Raw genomic sequence first — 15,056 nt, forward strand, 5'->3', positions numbered from 1 at the left:
AGTAATGAATTATATATGACCATGTACATGCTATTATGTCTGAGTTAGCCATATATTAATTCATAATCTATGTAGGTCAGACATGTCAACTCAGCCTAGGAAGAGCCCATGTGAAGGTCTGTGGTGTGAGGCTGTGAGCAGAGTAATTTGTTATCCTTCTTCCACGACTCCCACCATAACCTCACAGGAGACAAGAACATCATCACAGGAGTACGTCTGGCTCCTTTGAGTTCAGATCTCAGAGCAAAATTTGGGAAAGCTGGAAAACAAACTGAACAAACCAGAATAAAATATTTACTATTGTTGCCACAAAAAGTGCTGAATTTTCTACAGCTGTTCCCAGAACTATCTGGATCAATGAAAACATTTTTCGACAGAGTGGAGACGTTCTTCAGCAAAAGAATAGCCACCTGGCCGATCAATCGAAATTCTAGCTCGGACAAAATCATTTTCCCATTCAAGACTGAATTACTCGCTGCTGGCTGTAGGGTTAGTATTCCTCTGCCAGGGTTAAAATTTCTGAAGCCTATTTGACGGTATTTACACAAAGTAACACTAGCAGCACCACCGCCGAGAAATTTTCACGGGGCAGGGCAGCGCTCCCCCCGTTAGCGCTTCTCAATAGAGATCTCAATAGAGCAAAGGAGATGAGGAGTGGGGCTGCGAGGGAACCCGTAACCACAGCACCAGTGTTTTTCCACCCCGCTTTGCTCCCTCTCAGCAGCGTCCATGAATAACAAGCAGGAAAAACAGAGGCAGGTTTTGAAGAGAAATGAGGGCAGTGGGGGGGAGGAGGGGAAGAGGAGGGGGGGAGGCCCCAGCTTATGCAAGAGGGTGTATAAAAGGGGGAGCCGAGCCCCCTCCCGAAATCAGGAAGAGTGGGGCAAAAGGAGAGCGCGAACCTCTTCGCTGAGGAGCCGGTTTGAGAGGTCTGTGTTTCTTTGTACCTTTACTGCGGCTGTTGCAGGGTGAGATTCGTTAGGAAACATGCGCGGGCCCTGGGCTTGCTTTGTACAGGGGATGCCTTTAGGAACAGCCTTGTGTTCACCTTCTTCGGTTTCTAGTTGCTGGAATGCTTTTCACCAAAGTTTGGCCTGATGCAGGTTTTCTGGCACAGCTCTTTTTGGGGAGCAAATCCTTGGACACCAGAGCCAAAGGGCAGGATAGAGACTCTCTTCTTTCCAGAGCTGAAGCTCTACCTTTAAGCACACACTCGTTCCTAAAACCATGGCAACCCAACAAAAAAAGCCCAACAAAAGTGTCCACATATAGTAACTGGAATAATGCTTGTGCACTCCTGCTTAAAAATGGCTCAGAAATAAAGCAAAAACTAACTGTAATTAAGTCCTACTAGGATAAAATACGTTCCAGGTGTAGCAGTGTACGTTCTTCGTAGCCTGAAAGCTTCTCCCTTAGTAGAAACTGTGAGAAGATAAAAGACAAAGATCTAAGAAGTGTACTAATCGTGATGCATCTTAATAGGGGAATATTAATTGTGCGAGCATAAGTGACCAGCAAAGGGGGGGGGGGGGCTGTGTCTGTGCTTTGTAGTAGGGCATGAACGTAAGTTGAAATCAAAGGTTCCCCCTCATTACTGCGGCCAGCCAAATTCCCCGTGGTCCAAAGCAGGAGAAGCTTTCACTGTGGTGAAAGCGGTTCATTGAACATTTTCTGGTGAAACTTTTTTCTGGAGAAAGCTGGGTGTTTCATTTCAATTAATTTATTTATTGAGTTGGGGGAAAAAATAAAAAAAGACTCTTGCGCTCCCCAAAGATATTGACAATTTTTTGTCGACAGAAAACAATAGAACTGAGTGCACAAACACCAAAAGAGCCCAAAGGTCAGCTTGGCCAAAAACCCTGAGAACTTTCAACTAAAACCTGAACTTCCTCTATGTGGCAAAGCCACCACAGCACCAGACGGGAGTAATCGGTTCAGCTGCCTCCTGCTCCACCTCTTCTGCAGGGCAGCATCCCCTGAGGCCAGGGATGCCTGCCTTGGGGCTGGTGCCCAGAGCAAAAGGAGACCACCAGGAGCTGCAGCATGACTTGGTCATGGACCGCAGGGGAGCTGGAAGCAGGAGATACCCAAACAACAACGCCCTCTGGGTGCTAGAACAGTGTTTCTGAATCACGTATAGAGGCATAATGATTTAAGAAAAAAAAATACAGTGGCTGCGGGTTATGTGATTTCCTCTTCCAGTGTTTATTGTCCACAGTAAACACATAAGTCCGGCTAGCTGTTGTATATGTTATTAGCATCACTTGTAGCTTATCAGCCAAAGTCCACAATTCTTGTAAATAAGGATACTTTTCAGAGTTTTACAGAGCACAAGGTGCCCTTCACTGAAACAGCCTTGGTTTTTCTGTCCTAGATTCTGAGAGTATCGGGCTGAGTTTAGTTTTTCCCTGTGTTCAAGCCTCGCCTAGGAGGACGTAGCAGACCAGCTATAGCTCACAGGCACGCTGTGTCTGGCCACTCGTGCACACTGCTGGTGCCTACTGCCTCACGTGGACCCACATGGGTGGAGGTGCAGGAGACGCAGATTTGGGCTGTGCTGGCACACGTCCCACCAGCACCTCCACGGGCCTCTAAGGGACCAGCTTTCTCCCCCAGCCTGCCCGTGGGAAGGACTCTCCAGGGGAGGAGGGAAAGAAGGGGGATTGCAATCCGAAACCTAGCTCGTTCTCTCAGCATTTAGCTGAACAAAATGCATTTTTGATGGAGGAACTACTTCTCCCGTTGCCTGAATCTGTGGCTTGGCTGCCTGCATTTTATAGATATCTGGAGATGGCACAAATGCTCAGGGACTGTTCTGTTGCCAGATGCTTCCTCGACTGAGATGCTCAGGCAGCAAGAGGACAAAACACCTTAAATATTTCAAGCTGTTTGTTTAAGCCTTGTGTACATGATAGCGTGTCATACGGGCCTGTGCTCAGAACTGCTTTCAGACCTCATTAGAGCTAAAGTAACCAGATTGTTTAAATGAAGAGCAAGGCTGCAGAGACAGGAATTTCCATCCCTTTGGCGTTAGGTACCCGGCACACAGCGCTCGGGCTGGCAGGACTCAGCTGTCCCCGTCTCCACCTTCAGCTCCACCAGCTCCTACTGCCCAGCTGCACTGAAAACATCTCCCTCGGCTCTCTCCTTGAACCCAACATGTAACTGGGCACCGCAGTACCAACCACGCCTGACTGGCCCTCTAAAATCAGGGCATGGATGTTAAATCAGCCCTACTCCCATTAGAGCCATGGGGTTTTAATTACTAACTATAACAGGGGCACTGAACGAGACCCAGTCTAACCCAATTGCATCATCCCCGGTTTGATTCACTGTTTATTTGCTTGAAGAGGAAGAAGGGGCACACCAGAACTGGAGGACCATTTCAAAAGCAGCAGAAAGATGTCCAAATCCCATCCCTTTTGCCAAACTGAGACTGGGAGGGATGAAGTCTCTGTGATCTGGCTCTGGCAACCTACTCCATCTAGCGTTCATCCTCACCTTTTCAACACATTTTGTTTTGAAGAGGAAAAAGAAGAAACTTTTGATCTTCTGGATAGGTCAAGAGGGAAAGAAAGGGTAAAAATTGAGACCTTAATCATTCTGCTCTTCAGTAGCGTACATGTCCCACTCACTGATGGGTACCCAGGCTGCAAGGTAGAGATTAAAGGCAATTTATCTGAGAAGAAAAAACCTGGTCCGACTGTGCAGGTACAGGTACAAAGAAATCTGCATTTCTTTCAGTCTGGCACAAAACGAGCTGAGTTATTTTCAGCTCCTATAATCGGTTCTTCTGCATAGTAGAACACCTGTGTCTGTCTTAGTGAATGTGTAACTGCAGGCTACTCAGATGTGCCAGGTCCGGTTAAAGGTTGTGTATCCATCCCTGGAACCTTCTATGCAGCCAGTGTTAAGCCGTGCTCAGGTTTCATCGGGACCTGTCTGGCCTGAGCTAACTTTTTTCGGCCCCCCAGCCTGTGATGTAAAGTAGCTTTGCGCAATGCCACCGCAGACACGTAGAAAGGGCCCCCCCCTTGGAAAGGGCATAAGTCCACCAGCAACCACGCCGCATCGCTCCAGGGGGAAGAGGTGTCGCGAGGAGCCTGCCCGAGGGGAGACGGCGTCGGAGGGGTGGCACACACCAGGACGGAGGCGAGTAAGCGCACTGGCCGGATTTACTTTCAATGCCAATTCTTCATATCAAGTTTTAGTGCTTTTCTGGGCTGACTTCTTTAGGGAAATAAGCCACGCTGGCTTTCCACAGCTGGGGCTTAGTGTAAGTGCTTAGTGAGAACTGCCCCTCTTGTTTTTGCTCATGAGAAAAGTTGACATGGTGGCTCTGGCAGCTGTAGAGAAGTAACCAGCGGGCACCAGTGGTGCCTAATGGCACAGCCTGACCAGGTGGCACAGAGTCATCCTCACTGCTGCTACAGGAAGGATTAAGAAATGCTTCAAAAGAATTGTATGACGGGTGGGAAGGGCAGTGCCTCTAATTCGTGGCTTTTTGGTTTGTTTTCCTGAGCTGTCCCAATCTGGAAAATGCAGAGAGTAGACTAGAAATGCACTAGAAAATGTGAAGATGAAGTTGGGAAGACACCTCCCAAGATAATTTTTTAATCGGTCATAAGGAATGAGGAAGCCCTGCAGTGCTGCACGTCACCTGGTGCCAGCAGGGCTGGGGAGGTGAAGAGATATCAGGGAGCAGAGGGGATGGCAGCACCGACTGCTGCTGCCTACATGCTAATGTAGAGGATGGGGTGGGAGTTAATGGGGAAGAGCAATCCTTGGATGAAGGAGGCACAGGGCTGGAGGTCCTTCCCTGCATGCCTCTGGGGAGCAAATAGTTTCAGGCCTGACCCACAGGCACCCACTAGGAAGATGCTCAGACATCCCAAGGAACCATCACAACAGCAGAAACTCAATTTGGAAAGCAAGCTGTTAGAAAGGAGCCTATAGCCTGGGAATGTAGATGTGCACATCAGCAGGCATATGTACTTAACAAGGTATGCCTAATTACCAAGCATCTGCGCATCTCAGTTTTTGTATTTGCAAGAGAGTGGTGATACTGCAAACTAGAGTATTATTAGGCATGAAATACTTGGGGGTCCCGCAGTGAAGTGAATATGGTTATACATCGTAAATCAGGCTGGGAAGGTGACAGGTCTTGAACAGCTGGATTTAAACCCCAACACTTCCACTCTATGGAAATTGAAGTGTTGGTGAGACAGACATTGCACTGCGTCCTCTCAAAAGGCTCAGGCTACCAGAATTACAATACCTGACAGGTTGGCGTGACTCAAAAAATCTTGGAGAAAGAAGGCAGAGAGCAGAGCTTGGTTACTGGCGAGGCTGTTAGCATTTTGCCCATCCAATGAGCTCTGCAGAGCTTGGAAAGGGTAAAAGAGGGTGAACAGAGCTGCAATAAACAAGAAATGACTAGTAGAATAAAAGTACAGCTTTGAGTAACAGTATTTTGGCCAATGATAAGTGTTATAGATGCATAATTTCCAATGCATTTGAATTTCAAATACACGAATTCAAAGTCATATACTAGAAATCCAAGGAAGGTACAGCAGAGCTATTAGTTATAAAAAAATTGGATACAGGAAAAGTGAGAATTATAAAAATGCAAAATTTGTCAGTGTATTTGCACACGTGTGTATGTATGTGTGTGTGTATGTGTGCCCATGACTTTCTCATTCCTAATATGCACCAGATCCTTTCTGCCAAAACACCACTGACATCCACATCCAGTAAAATTCTCTACTTCTCATCAGGAAAAACAAGAGCAGCAGGTGGTCTTTTACCACAGGAGAAGACTGCCTGTACAGTAGAGTAAAACTCAGCTTACCCTTTCTAACTTTGTATTCAGATAAAGAAGGTGCTATGAAAGTTTTCAGTGGTAGCACATATAAGAAAGCCTTGAGCGTGTTTGCCTAGAAGCTAGAACGAATGTTTGCACTGGGCTATGAAAACACAAAATGCTCTGCTAGTGCCAAATATGGTGCTGACTAGACATACAAAGCGGGATCGTTCAGCGGTTGCACCTTAAGAGATCTGGTTTCCAAACTCACTTCCCGCATAACAGCAGGCAAATCGCTTAGCCCGACTGTGTGTCAGCAAGATTTAGTGCAGCAGTTTGCAGAGATAGCTCTGACCAGGTCCCAGGAGCAATATGTGTGCATTATTGTAATGTTTTGCCAGAACTAGCACACTCTCGTTTGCAAGCCTAACTAGTCGGCATGCACAACCGTATCGCTTCCTGTGCTAAATCGTTAGGGTACTGCAGCGGGTGATGGAGTCAAATCTGTGCTTAGAATTTCCCCACCTGCTGCTGTTGAAACTGGTGGCCATCTCAGCCTGGGCTTTTCGGGGGGCAGAGTCAGACCAACCAGCACTAAATACTGAAATTCCTGCCTTTGTAACTCCAACGCAGCACTAGCACCTCACCCTGTGAGTAAGAGAAACTGTATTTACAACAGGCTGATCAGGCTTCTTTCCTCCCCACTTTTTCTTTCAGCAGACACGGTGGAAGCAATTTTTCGACATGAACCTGACAGCAGATCTTCTCTGTTTGTTGGCGTGCCTCACCGCAGTGACTTGTGACCGGGTCTATGTCCACCCTTTCAATTTGTTTTCTTTCAACAAGAGTACCTGTGAGGAGCTGGAAAGCCTGGTCCAGGAGGGAAAGAAAACTTTTGTCCCCGTCTCAATCGAGTCTCAAACCACACCTGCCTATGAAAATGACCTGAACGACAAGGACCAGCTGGAAGCCCCAAGCCTGAGTGGCAGCGGGAGGCAGAAGCTGAGCTACCTGAAGGACTTTGTGTACGTCCTGGGCACGCGGTTTTACAGTGAGCTGCGGGAAGCACGGCGGGGCCAAAACGTGCTCCTGTCCCCAACTAGTCTTTACGGCTCCTTGACGTCTTTCTACCTGGGTGCCTCAAACCAGACGGCAGCCGATTTGCAGGGTTTGCTGGGATTTGTTCCCCGCTCTGGAGACCCTAACTGCACCTCCAGGGTGGATGGACACCAAGTCCTTTCCAGCCTGAGGACAATCGAAAACCTCATCAAGAGCAGGGACGAAGAGCTGCTCTTCTCCAAGACGCTCTGCCTGTTCTCTGCCCCCGGCATACCTCTATCCCAACTGTTCGTGCAGGACTTGCTCCCCTCCGCTGATGCTCTCTATGCCCGAGCTGTTGACTTTACAAACCCAAGCGAGGCAGCAAAGCAAATAAACACCTTCGTAGAGGCCAAAAGCAAGGGCCAAAGCAAGTGCTTACTGACAGACATCAATCCGTCCGCCGACCTGCTGTTTGCAGTGGACGTCCGCTTGGCAGGTACGAGGCAGCACTGCTCGTTTTGGGGGCAGGCTGGGTGGAGGACGGGCAGCAGCCTTGCTCGCGGGAAGGAAGCAAGGTCACGCCTGGCCAGCGGCGAGAGGGAAGGGCTCAGATGAAAGGCTGGACTGCTGCTCCATGCACAGTGCCCTGCTCCCCACCACTGTGCTGGGGGTCCTGCCTGCACTCTGCCACAAGCCAGCAAGGGCAATGGGGAGGAGGTGGAGGGAGATGGCCCCCAAGAAATTTTCCTTGTCCAGGAAGCTAAGGATTAGGAAAGGTGTGGGAAGGTGAGTAAGAGAGGATTGGGCAGCATTTCTGACTGCAAAGGAACTAAAAGTTGAGGTGAGGGGCCTCCAACAAAAATGATCGGAAAGTAGGTTTAAAGCAAGCCAAAGAAATACCTTTCCCCATAACCTGTATTTCCACAGGGGACCTGGGGGTAACAAGCCGGAGGTACAGATTCAAAAAAGGCTAAAAAAATATAACGGACATGGCTCCTTTAGTGGCTATTAAACATAGAAATCTGGAGGCAACTTCTGGCTCAGGAAGCAACCAAACAAGCTATTAGTTACGGAAGCAGGGAGCATATACAAAACTAGAAGAATTATGGCAATCCCTTAATTACCTAGGCTCGTTCCATGCTGCTGTCCCAGCAATCCCCCTGTACCACAGGTGAGCTTTCTCTTCTGAGTGTAGCTGCTTTTCAACATCCTTGCGATCGCACGCTTTAGGACGGCTTGCCTACCAGTGGCTGTACTTCAGAAAACTTGCAGTGAGCCATAAGTTTCTAAGCGTGCCTCTGCTGCTAAAGGTGGAGCTCTGGTGCCCATGAAATGCTTTTGTGCCTTCATCTTCCCACCTGTAAACTGGATATCAGTTTTTCTTTGCCTTTCATGGGTGCTCTCATTAACTGATCCCAACTCCTCAGGGAGCTGTAAGCATCAGCTTTCTCTTCAGTGTAAAGTCTAGCATAGAGATGATACTGCAAAAATAATTCTCATGTTACAGACTTGGGCATGGTCACAAGAGCAGAGTTTTCCTTTAGCAGAACAATTTTTTCCTCTTTTGTATTGGAAGCTTGTAATTTTATTAGCTTAGGAACACATGCTCGAGGGTCTGAGTCGCTGGGTCAGCTCTACTACCTGCTTTCTCAGAAGGATGCACTTGAGATGTAGTCTCCACACGTGGGCTGGAGAAAATTAGCTCAAGAACAAACAAATTAGATAAGCAACTCTCTTCTAATAAACACAGGAGACGACTTCAGCATTTGCTTTGCCATTTGGTTGCGGAGAGGCAACCATGACAGCCGGTGCTGTCATGTTCCATGTCTGTCCCTATAGCTGCAGAAAGGAAAAAGTACATTTTTTTGGTCACATTATATATGCTCCTGAGATGCTATCAACAGCCATTGGATTGATAAAATTACAGAAATCCATACAAAACAACAGCTAAATGTTCCAATGGTCTCAACTGTTGTTCATTTTCACATTTGTAGACTTGCTGCCAAGCAGGGACTGCCATTTAGAATCCAATGCAGAACATCAGGTGCAAATTTTACTCATAGATTACTTTTTTTTTTAAGTTGCAAAATAATTACAAACTACTGAATGAAAATATCACCGTGGGACTGCACAATCTTAAGCGCCCTTACCTTCTCCCATTTAAACTCTCTTTTGAACAGACAACCCTCAACAACTTCAGTTTTAACTAGAAATTTGGTAGGATGCTTTTTGCTGTTTTTTGGTTGTGGGTTTTTTTTTTTTTTCCGAGTAAAAAGTCATAGCATTCCACAGAAAGTCCTCCTCTCATTAAGCTTGTCAGGCTGGCATAAAGCCTGTATTACAGGACATGGAGATCACCACCTGAAGCAGAGAGGTCCAAAGTTTCTTTCCTGTACTCCCAAGCCAGTACTGCAGAGTACTCTTTTACTCTCCCAGGCTACATCTTCACTGTGTGATTGACAGTCTTTTTCACTTCAGTTATCTTCCCTATATTGTAGACACAGGTTTCTTCCCTGCTCTGATGTGGTTGCCGAAAGGTTGCTCAGTCCCACAACTTCTGTGTCCTGATATGAGAGATCTCACTGTAAGAAATCATTTCTTCCAATGCGTCAGCTATCACCTTCTATAGAAGGGATGTTCATCTTCAGTTTTCCTCATTTTACATTCCAGGTGTCGGAGGCAAAATGCAGGGTTTCTTTAGTGAATACACCTCTCCTAAAAAAATGCTGTAAGAAAGAAATGGTCATATTAAGACTAATAACATCTTTTAGAGTGCTTTCAGGGGAATGCGCACCTAGTTACACGTTTGAGGGCACAGATGTCCAGACCCTCATCTAGCAGAAGGCCACAGGGAGCCGTTTCAAACACAGGGGTGCTGATCTGTCGTGGTTCACGATTGGCACAATATTAATGGATTCAGTCCCAAAGTCAATAGCAGAGCTTTGAAATTTTGCAATGTCTTTCCCCAGACTATTTAACACCAATTACTATCCCACCTTGATACACCAATTACTATCCCACCTTTAGCTATCTGAATGCTCAATTCTTTTTTTCTTTTATTTAACTGTATTACAGTCTTGACTTTTGCTATCCTGTGAGAATAAATTCTGCAGGTTATACAGACCCTGTGAGAATGGCTCCTTTCTGCTTGCATCCCTTGTTCCTATAAAATAAGAAAAAAAGGTGAACAACTCTACTTCCTTATTTTTTGCTTTGCTTACACCTTTCACATCTCCTACCTGCGGCTTCTTTTTGATGAAGTTATAGTAGGTGAAAGCTCCTAAATGCTCTTTTTATGCAAGGTCATTTAAAAAGCAAGTGTTCCTCTGCAAAACCACTTACTACATATTAAATATGTTAGGGTCCAGCATTTGTCTGGATTTATTGGAGAATAGACTAGTTAACAGTACAGCTAGACCAGCTCCTATTTTATACCAATATTAATTACTTTAATGCAAGGAGGTCCTTTTTTTACCACAACATATACATCTGTTTTCCTAATTCCACCAAATAGCAACTTTGAGATTTCTGATCTTTGCCCTTCTCACTGATGGCAGTAGTTTCTTTAATGCCAACAGGATTACCTGCCTAACTGGGCAGCAGCACTGATCTATGGCAGTGAGCAGATAACATGTTGAAATGCAAAGCTGCACAGAAGCAGCGGGAGGTGAGAGCAAGGCTTCCCAAACTTGTGAACTGGGTAAGAAATTTATTCTAAGGTTTAGCAAGCGTTCAGATATGTCCTTTTTAACCTCCTAGGCTCAATCAACACTTCGGTGTTATGCTTACTACCTTCCCTATGCTTTGGTTCATAAGATCGCCGAGGGCGAGACCTCAGCCAGAGCTTGCGCTGCCTTCCCTCTCCCGAGCCCACTGGCTGCCTGAGAGCGCTCCTGCAGCACGGGCTGTTCCTGATGGATGTGCTCCCAAACGTGCCATCACCACCACTCGAGGGATGGAGAGGAAATCCAAGCAGACCCTCCACACAGGCCTACGAGCCAACCGGGAGCCACGTGGCAGCCTGTGAAGAAGCAGGCGACCAAGCAAGCAGAAATACTGTGCCCAGGAAAGGCCACAAAGCCAGTAGAAATATAGCAGCGTTGGCCACAGTCCTGATGGTCGCAGTCCCTGTGCAGTGAGCCTGCCCCAGCCTCTGCCTGATGCTACCAGAAGGCATATTAAAGGCAGGGTACATATGTTTACAGTAGCTAAACATGATTTTATACACACAGCCCTTGTCTAATGCAGTGTGTTGTTTTTAAGCAAACTTCTATACTGGCTAAAGGGCTGAAAGGGATATATATCCCTATACTGGGAGCACTGAAGAAAGAGAAGGATCAATTTCTTCTTTCTCAATCTGTTTTTCAGTGAACGTTAAGCAAGCCTCCCAGCTCAAAGAGCCTCAGGAGTTCTGGGTGGATTCGAACACGAAGGTCTTGGTCCCTATGTTGTCCGTCACAGGGACATTCAAGTACAAAACTGATGCCAGCGGGACTTTTTCTGTGGTGGAAGTCCCCCTCAGCAAGACCGCGCTGCTGGTGCTGCTGCAGCCCATCAATGGCAGCGACCTGGAGCATGCGGAGTCCGAGCTGCCATTGCAGTCCTCGGCCTGGCTTCAGCAGCTGTCCCCAAGGTAGGGCTTGGGCACACGCGCCCTCCCACAGGGATGAACGGGACAGGGCGCGCCGCGCAGGCCTGCCTGCTGGCTGACCAGGGTGGGATCCTGCCAGGGAGGGTTTCACACCAAGCACAAAGAGAAACACCTGCAAACCCAAGGGGCCTCACTCCGAGGGAGCGCGACTTTGGTGGGATTGGCTTTTTATCCGGGGGTATTTCAAGGAAATGAGCAAGTGCCTTTCCATAGCTGACCACACAGGACCCATGAAGTGGGATGATCTAGGGGTTTAATAGTGTACCCGGGTCAGAGTTAGGGTGGAAACTTCTCACTTGGAAACAGTGAGACAGCCCTTGGTAGCTGTCTGTCCCCACATACTGAGCACTTCTTGCGGCTGTTTTCACGTGCCCGTTCCCCAGGACTGCCCAAACACCATGCTTTCATAGCAGAGAGCACACACTCACTTGTCTCTCTCTCTCTCTCTCTTTTCTGCAGAGAAATTAAATTAACGCTGCCGGAGTTAACAATAGAAGGCAGCTCCGATCTACAGGAGCTTCTTGCAGATATGGAGCTGCCTGCGCTGCTGGGGAAGGGGGCAGATCTCAGTGGAATAAGCGACGCCACTCTAACAGTTGGCAAGGTACAGTACACATCACTGGCAATTAAAGAAATATGCCTCCTGCTCGGTTTCAGCCTCTTTAACTGTATAAATTTACCTAGAACAAACCAATCGGGGCCATGTGGGACACATGCTAGTAAGGGACCTTCCAGATGACTGAAGGATAGTGAATACTTTTTAGATTAACCCATCAGCAGGAACAGGTTTGCTTTAAACTATTCAAATTTTGTCACTGCAGCAAACAACATGCAATGGAGAGATGAAGTTTAAGGTCCGAGCGTGCTAGGTACTCTGAGTACAAATTAGACTGCATTTGTTACCACCTCCAGCTCAAACATCTCCAGGCACCGCAGCTGGAGCGAGCAGTAGAGGCTGCAGCTACTGGGCTGTTGAGGATAGTCCTCTATCACTTTGGGACTACTCCCAGAAATCGCAAAGACAGAAGTACGTGCAGCACACAACCCCACCTGAAGATAGGCTCCAGCATTCAAGTCCCAAGGGGAAGAAGGGAGAGCTTGAAGGAGAGGGCTGTCTTTCATAAAAAGAAGGCAAATTATGTTCTAGAAGTATAATTTGAGTGCTTTTACTTTTATTTAACTTTATTTTTAGAAGGTATCCTACCTTGGAAGTTCTGTAGGGGCTTCAAGAGTACCAGGATTTCACACAGCCCAAGCATACAAGCAGTTGTAGAGCTTTTTCACATGTTATGGAACAAGTACTCCAAGGTCTTTTTTAAACCATGGAGTCTATCCTGTGCTGCTTACAGCTGATCTAAGTTACTGATTACTTCACGTGCTAGCAAGCACTTAAACCCTCATTCATCTCTTCACTATCATGCTCTGATGACTCTGGATCTACTCCCATGTTTTGCCTTACAGGTAGTAAATAAAGCCTTTTTCAAACTGACCAGTGATGGAACAGATCAGCCAGAAGACCCCGCAGCACAGAAGGAAGATTTGGTGTTCCTGGAAGTAACAATGAACAAGCCGTTCCTTTTAGCTGTTTTTGAAGAGAAGTCAAGGGCAATGCTTTTCCTTGGCAGAGTAACAAACCCACTGCACGGGGTTTAAATGCAAGCACAGGGGGTGGGGAGGGAGGGAAATGATGCACATTTCCCATCACCTTTTTCTTATTCATCAGCTATTTTTATGATCTCGTTGAGTGCTCTACTTAGCTTTGAGATGAAGCAGGTAGTGTTTGAAACACAGCTTTTTGAAAGTGAACACATTGCAACATTTCATCCTTGTTCATCTATTTCACATGAGGTGACTCAAACTCTTCCTCCAGCTTACCTTCTTTCCTTATTCCCACTTTGTCTCCCTTCTGCCCCCCAGCTCCCTTTTTCGATGCAGTGGGGACAAAGTAGTAGCCAACAGGGCATTGACCTAAAACAATAGTTTTATAAGCACAAGCAGCATTTACTATAGAAAGGTATAGAAAAGGACTTCTTCATTCCTTAAGAGGTCACTTTTTAATCTTTAGTTTGGTCAGTTTTGCAAGAGACTCCCTTTTACGTTACAGCAAGTTTTACAGTTTAACTGTAAAAAGAGATTTCTAGCTTCATCGGCAAAATTTTCCTTTAAAATGCTGCCAACAGCATGGGCAGGCTTTGCTTGTCCCACTGAGACAAGATTTTTTGCCTTGGAAGCAAAAACACATTTAGGGGAAGTTTCTTCTTTCTGCAACCCAGATGGATATGTTCATTTCTTAACTCTGTGGAAAAGCTAAAAATAGGGTTTGGTAGCATTAATGAACTGTGATGAATAAATTCTCATAGCCTGACAGAATTATCTCCGTTTTTTTTTTTAGAAAAAAAAATAAGGCCTACTATTCCAATACAACTCCATTACTTGGATTACTTTCTAACCTGAGAGGCATTTATTATAGCCTTATAGTGAAAAAGAACATTACTGGTTAGAGTCCAGATCTGTAAACTTTAACATATCCAAACCATATGTTCTTAAAAGTAGTATTGATGGCAATAATCTATACTAGTATAAATGGTGGATGTGCTGCTACACATGAACAAAAAGGTTTCAGTGGTCCAATCCAATTCTTCACAGAGTCATAAAGGTTTGAAACATTAAACTGGAACAACAGATTACTAGACAACTCTGGAATTAGGAAGTGAGGAATTGGGAATGCAATTTTGGTACTAAGGAAGGCCTCTCAGTGGAACAAGGATTTCCACCCCTCATCTCTAGATTTGTCTTTAGCACTGACGGCGTTCAGAAAACAACTGCAAACCTCTTTGCTATATGATGCCAGATGTATCCTACAGACCACGGTAACTCATTGTCATCCACAGCAGCCCAAATGTCTATCTAATCCAAACCCACTAATGCCAGTGGCTTGCTATCGGTGATGTAGATACGAGACATATCCTTCTAGCTTAATGGAAAAGACTAATAAATAACACAACTCATTCTCGAGAATACTAGGATTTCAAGTGCTATGATACAGCATCCACGTATTTATCCGATTATGTCGTATGTATTCCAGATGCTCTAACATCTAAATACTGTACTTGTATTATATACAGAAGCAATTAACTATAAATATGCAGAGATGCAAATAAAACCACTTCCAAGTTGCTTTGCCACAGTTCAGTTGGGTTTATGTCCATAACTACATCCCTTGTTCTGGCTTCTGAAATTTGCTCCAAGTCAGATTTATGTTTTTTAAGACAGTCAGTTGCAAATTATCATGCGATACAGCCAATGATACAGCTGTAAGCACGAAAGAGGCAGCTTCCAAGCATTCATACTAATTTAAAAGTTATCCCATTTACTCATTGAAGTCAGAAGGTAGCATCAGCCACAAATAAAATTTCAGACCACAAAATGTTCCAATTCTATGAAGAAGATGCAGGATTACAAAAGGGAGCCCCTGGCCACGCTGCCAGTAAGTTCTGGGACAAAATGCCATTATTCACAGGTGGGAGCTGCATGCTGTTGGAGGACGCCATACCGCCTTCA

At 46.0% G+C, this 15,056-nt stretch overlaps 1 protein-coding gene across 4 annotated transcripts; it reads left to right on the forward strand.

Moving 5' to 3' along the window:
- The first annotated feature begins 788 nt into the window (after positions 1 to 788).
- AGT (angiotensinogen) lies at positions 789 to 14,682 on the forward strand. Of its 4 annotated transcripts, none has more exons than XM_075146403.1 (6): positions 829 to 929; positions 2,375 to 4,156; positions 6,524 to 7,340; positions 11,213 to 11,477; positions 11,955 to 12,099; positions 12,957 to 14,682. In XM_075146403.1, the coding sequence occupies exons 2-6, from the start codon at positions 4,001 to 4,003 to the stop codon at positions 13,146 to 13,148; spliced, it is 1,575 nt and encodes a 524-aa protein (XP_075002504.1). In that variant the 5' UTR covers positions 829 to 929; positions 2,375 to 4,000; the 3' UTR covers positions 13,149 to 14,682. The 4 variants fall into 4 exon arrangements, with proteins under 4 accessions (XP_075002505.1, XP_075002504.1, XP_075002503.1 ...); XM_075146402.1 differs by having other exon boundaries at positions 872 to 929; positions 6,521 to 7,340; XM_075146404.1 differs by lacking the exon at positions 2,375 to 4,156 and having other exon boundaries at positions 789 to 929; positions 6,521 to 7,340.
- Positions 14,683 to 15,056: the final 374 nt, after the last annotated feature.

This window comes from Calonectris borealis, chromosome 3, assembly GCF_964195595.1.
Source record: "Calonectris borealis chromosome 3, bCalBor7.hap1.2, whole genome shotgun sequence".
NCBI lineage: Eukaryota > Metazoa > Chordata > Aves > Procellariiformes > Procellariidae > Calonectris > Calonectris borealis.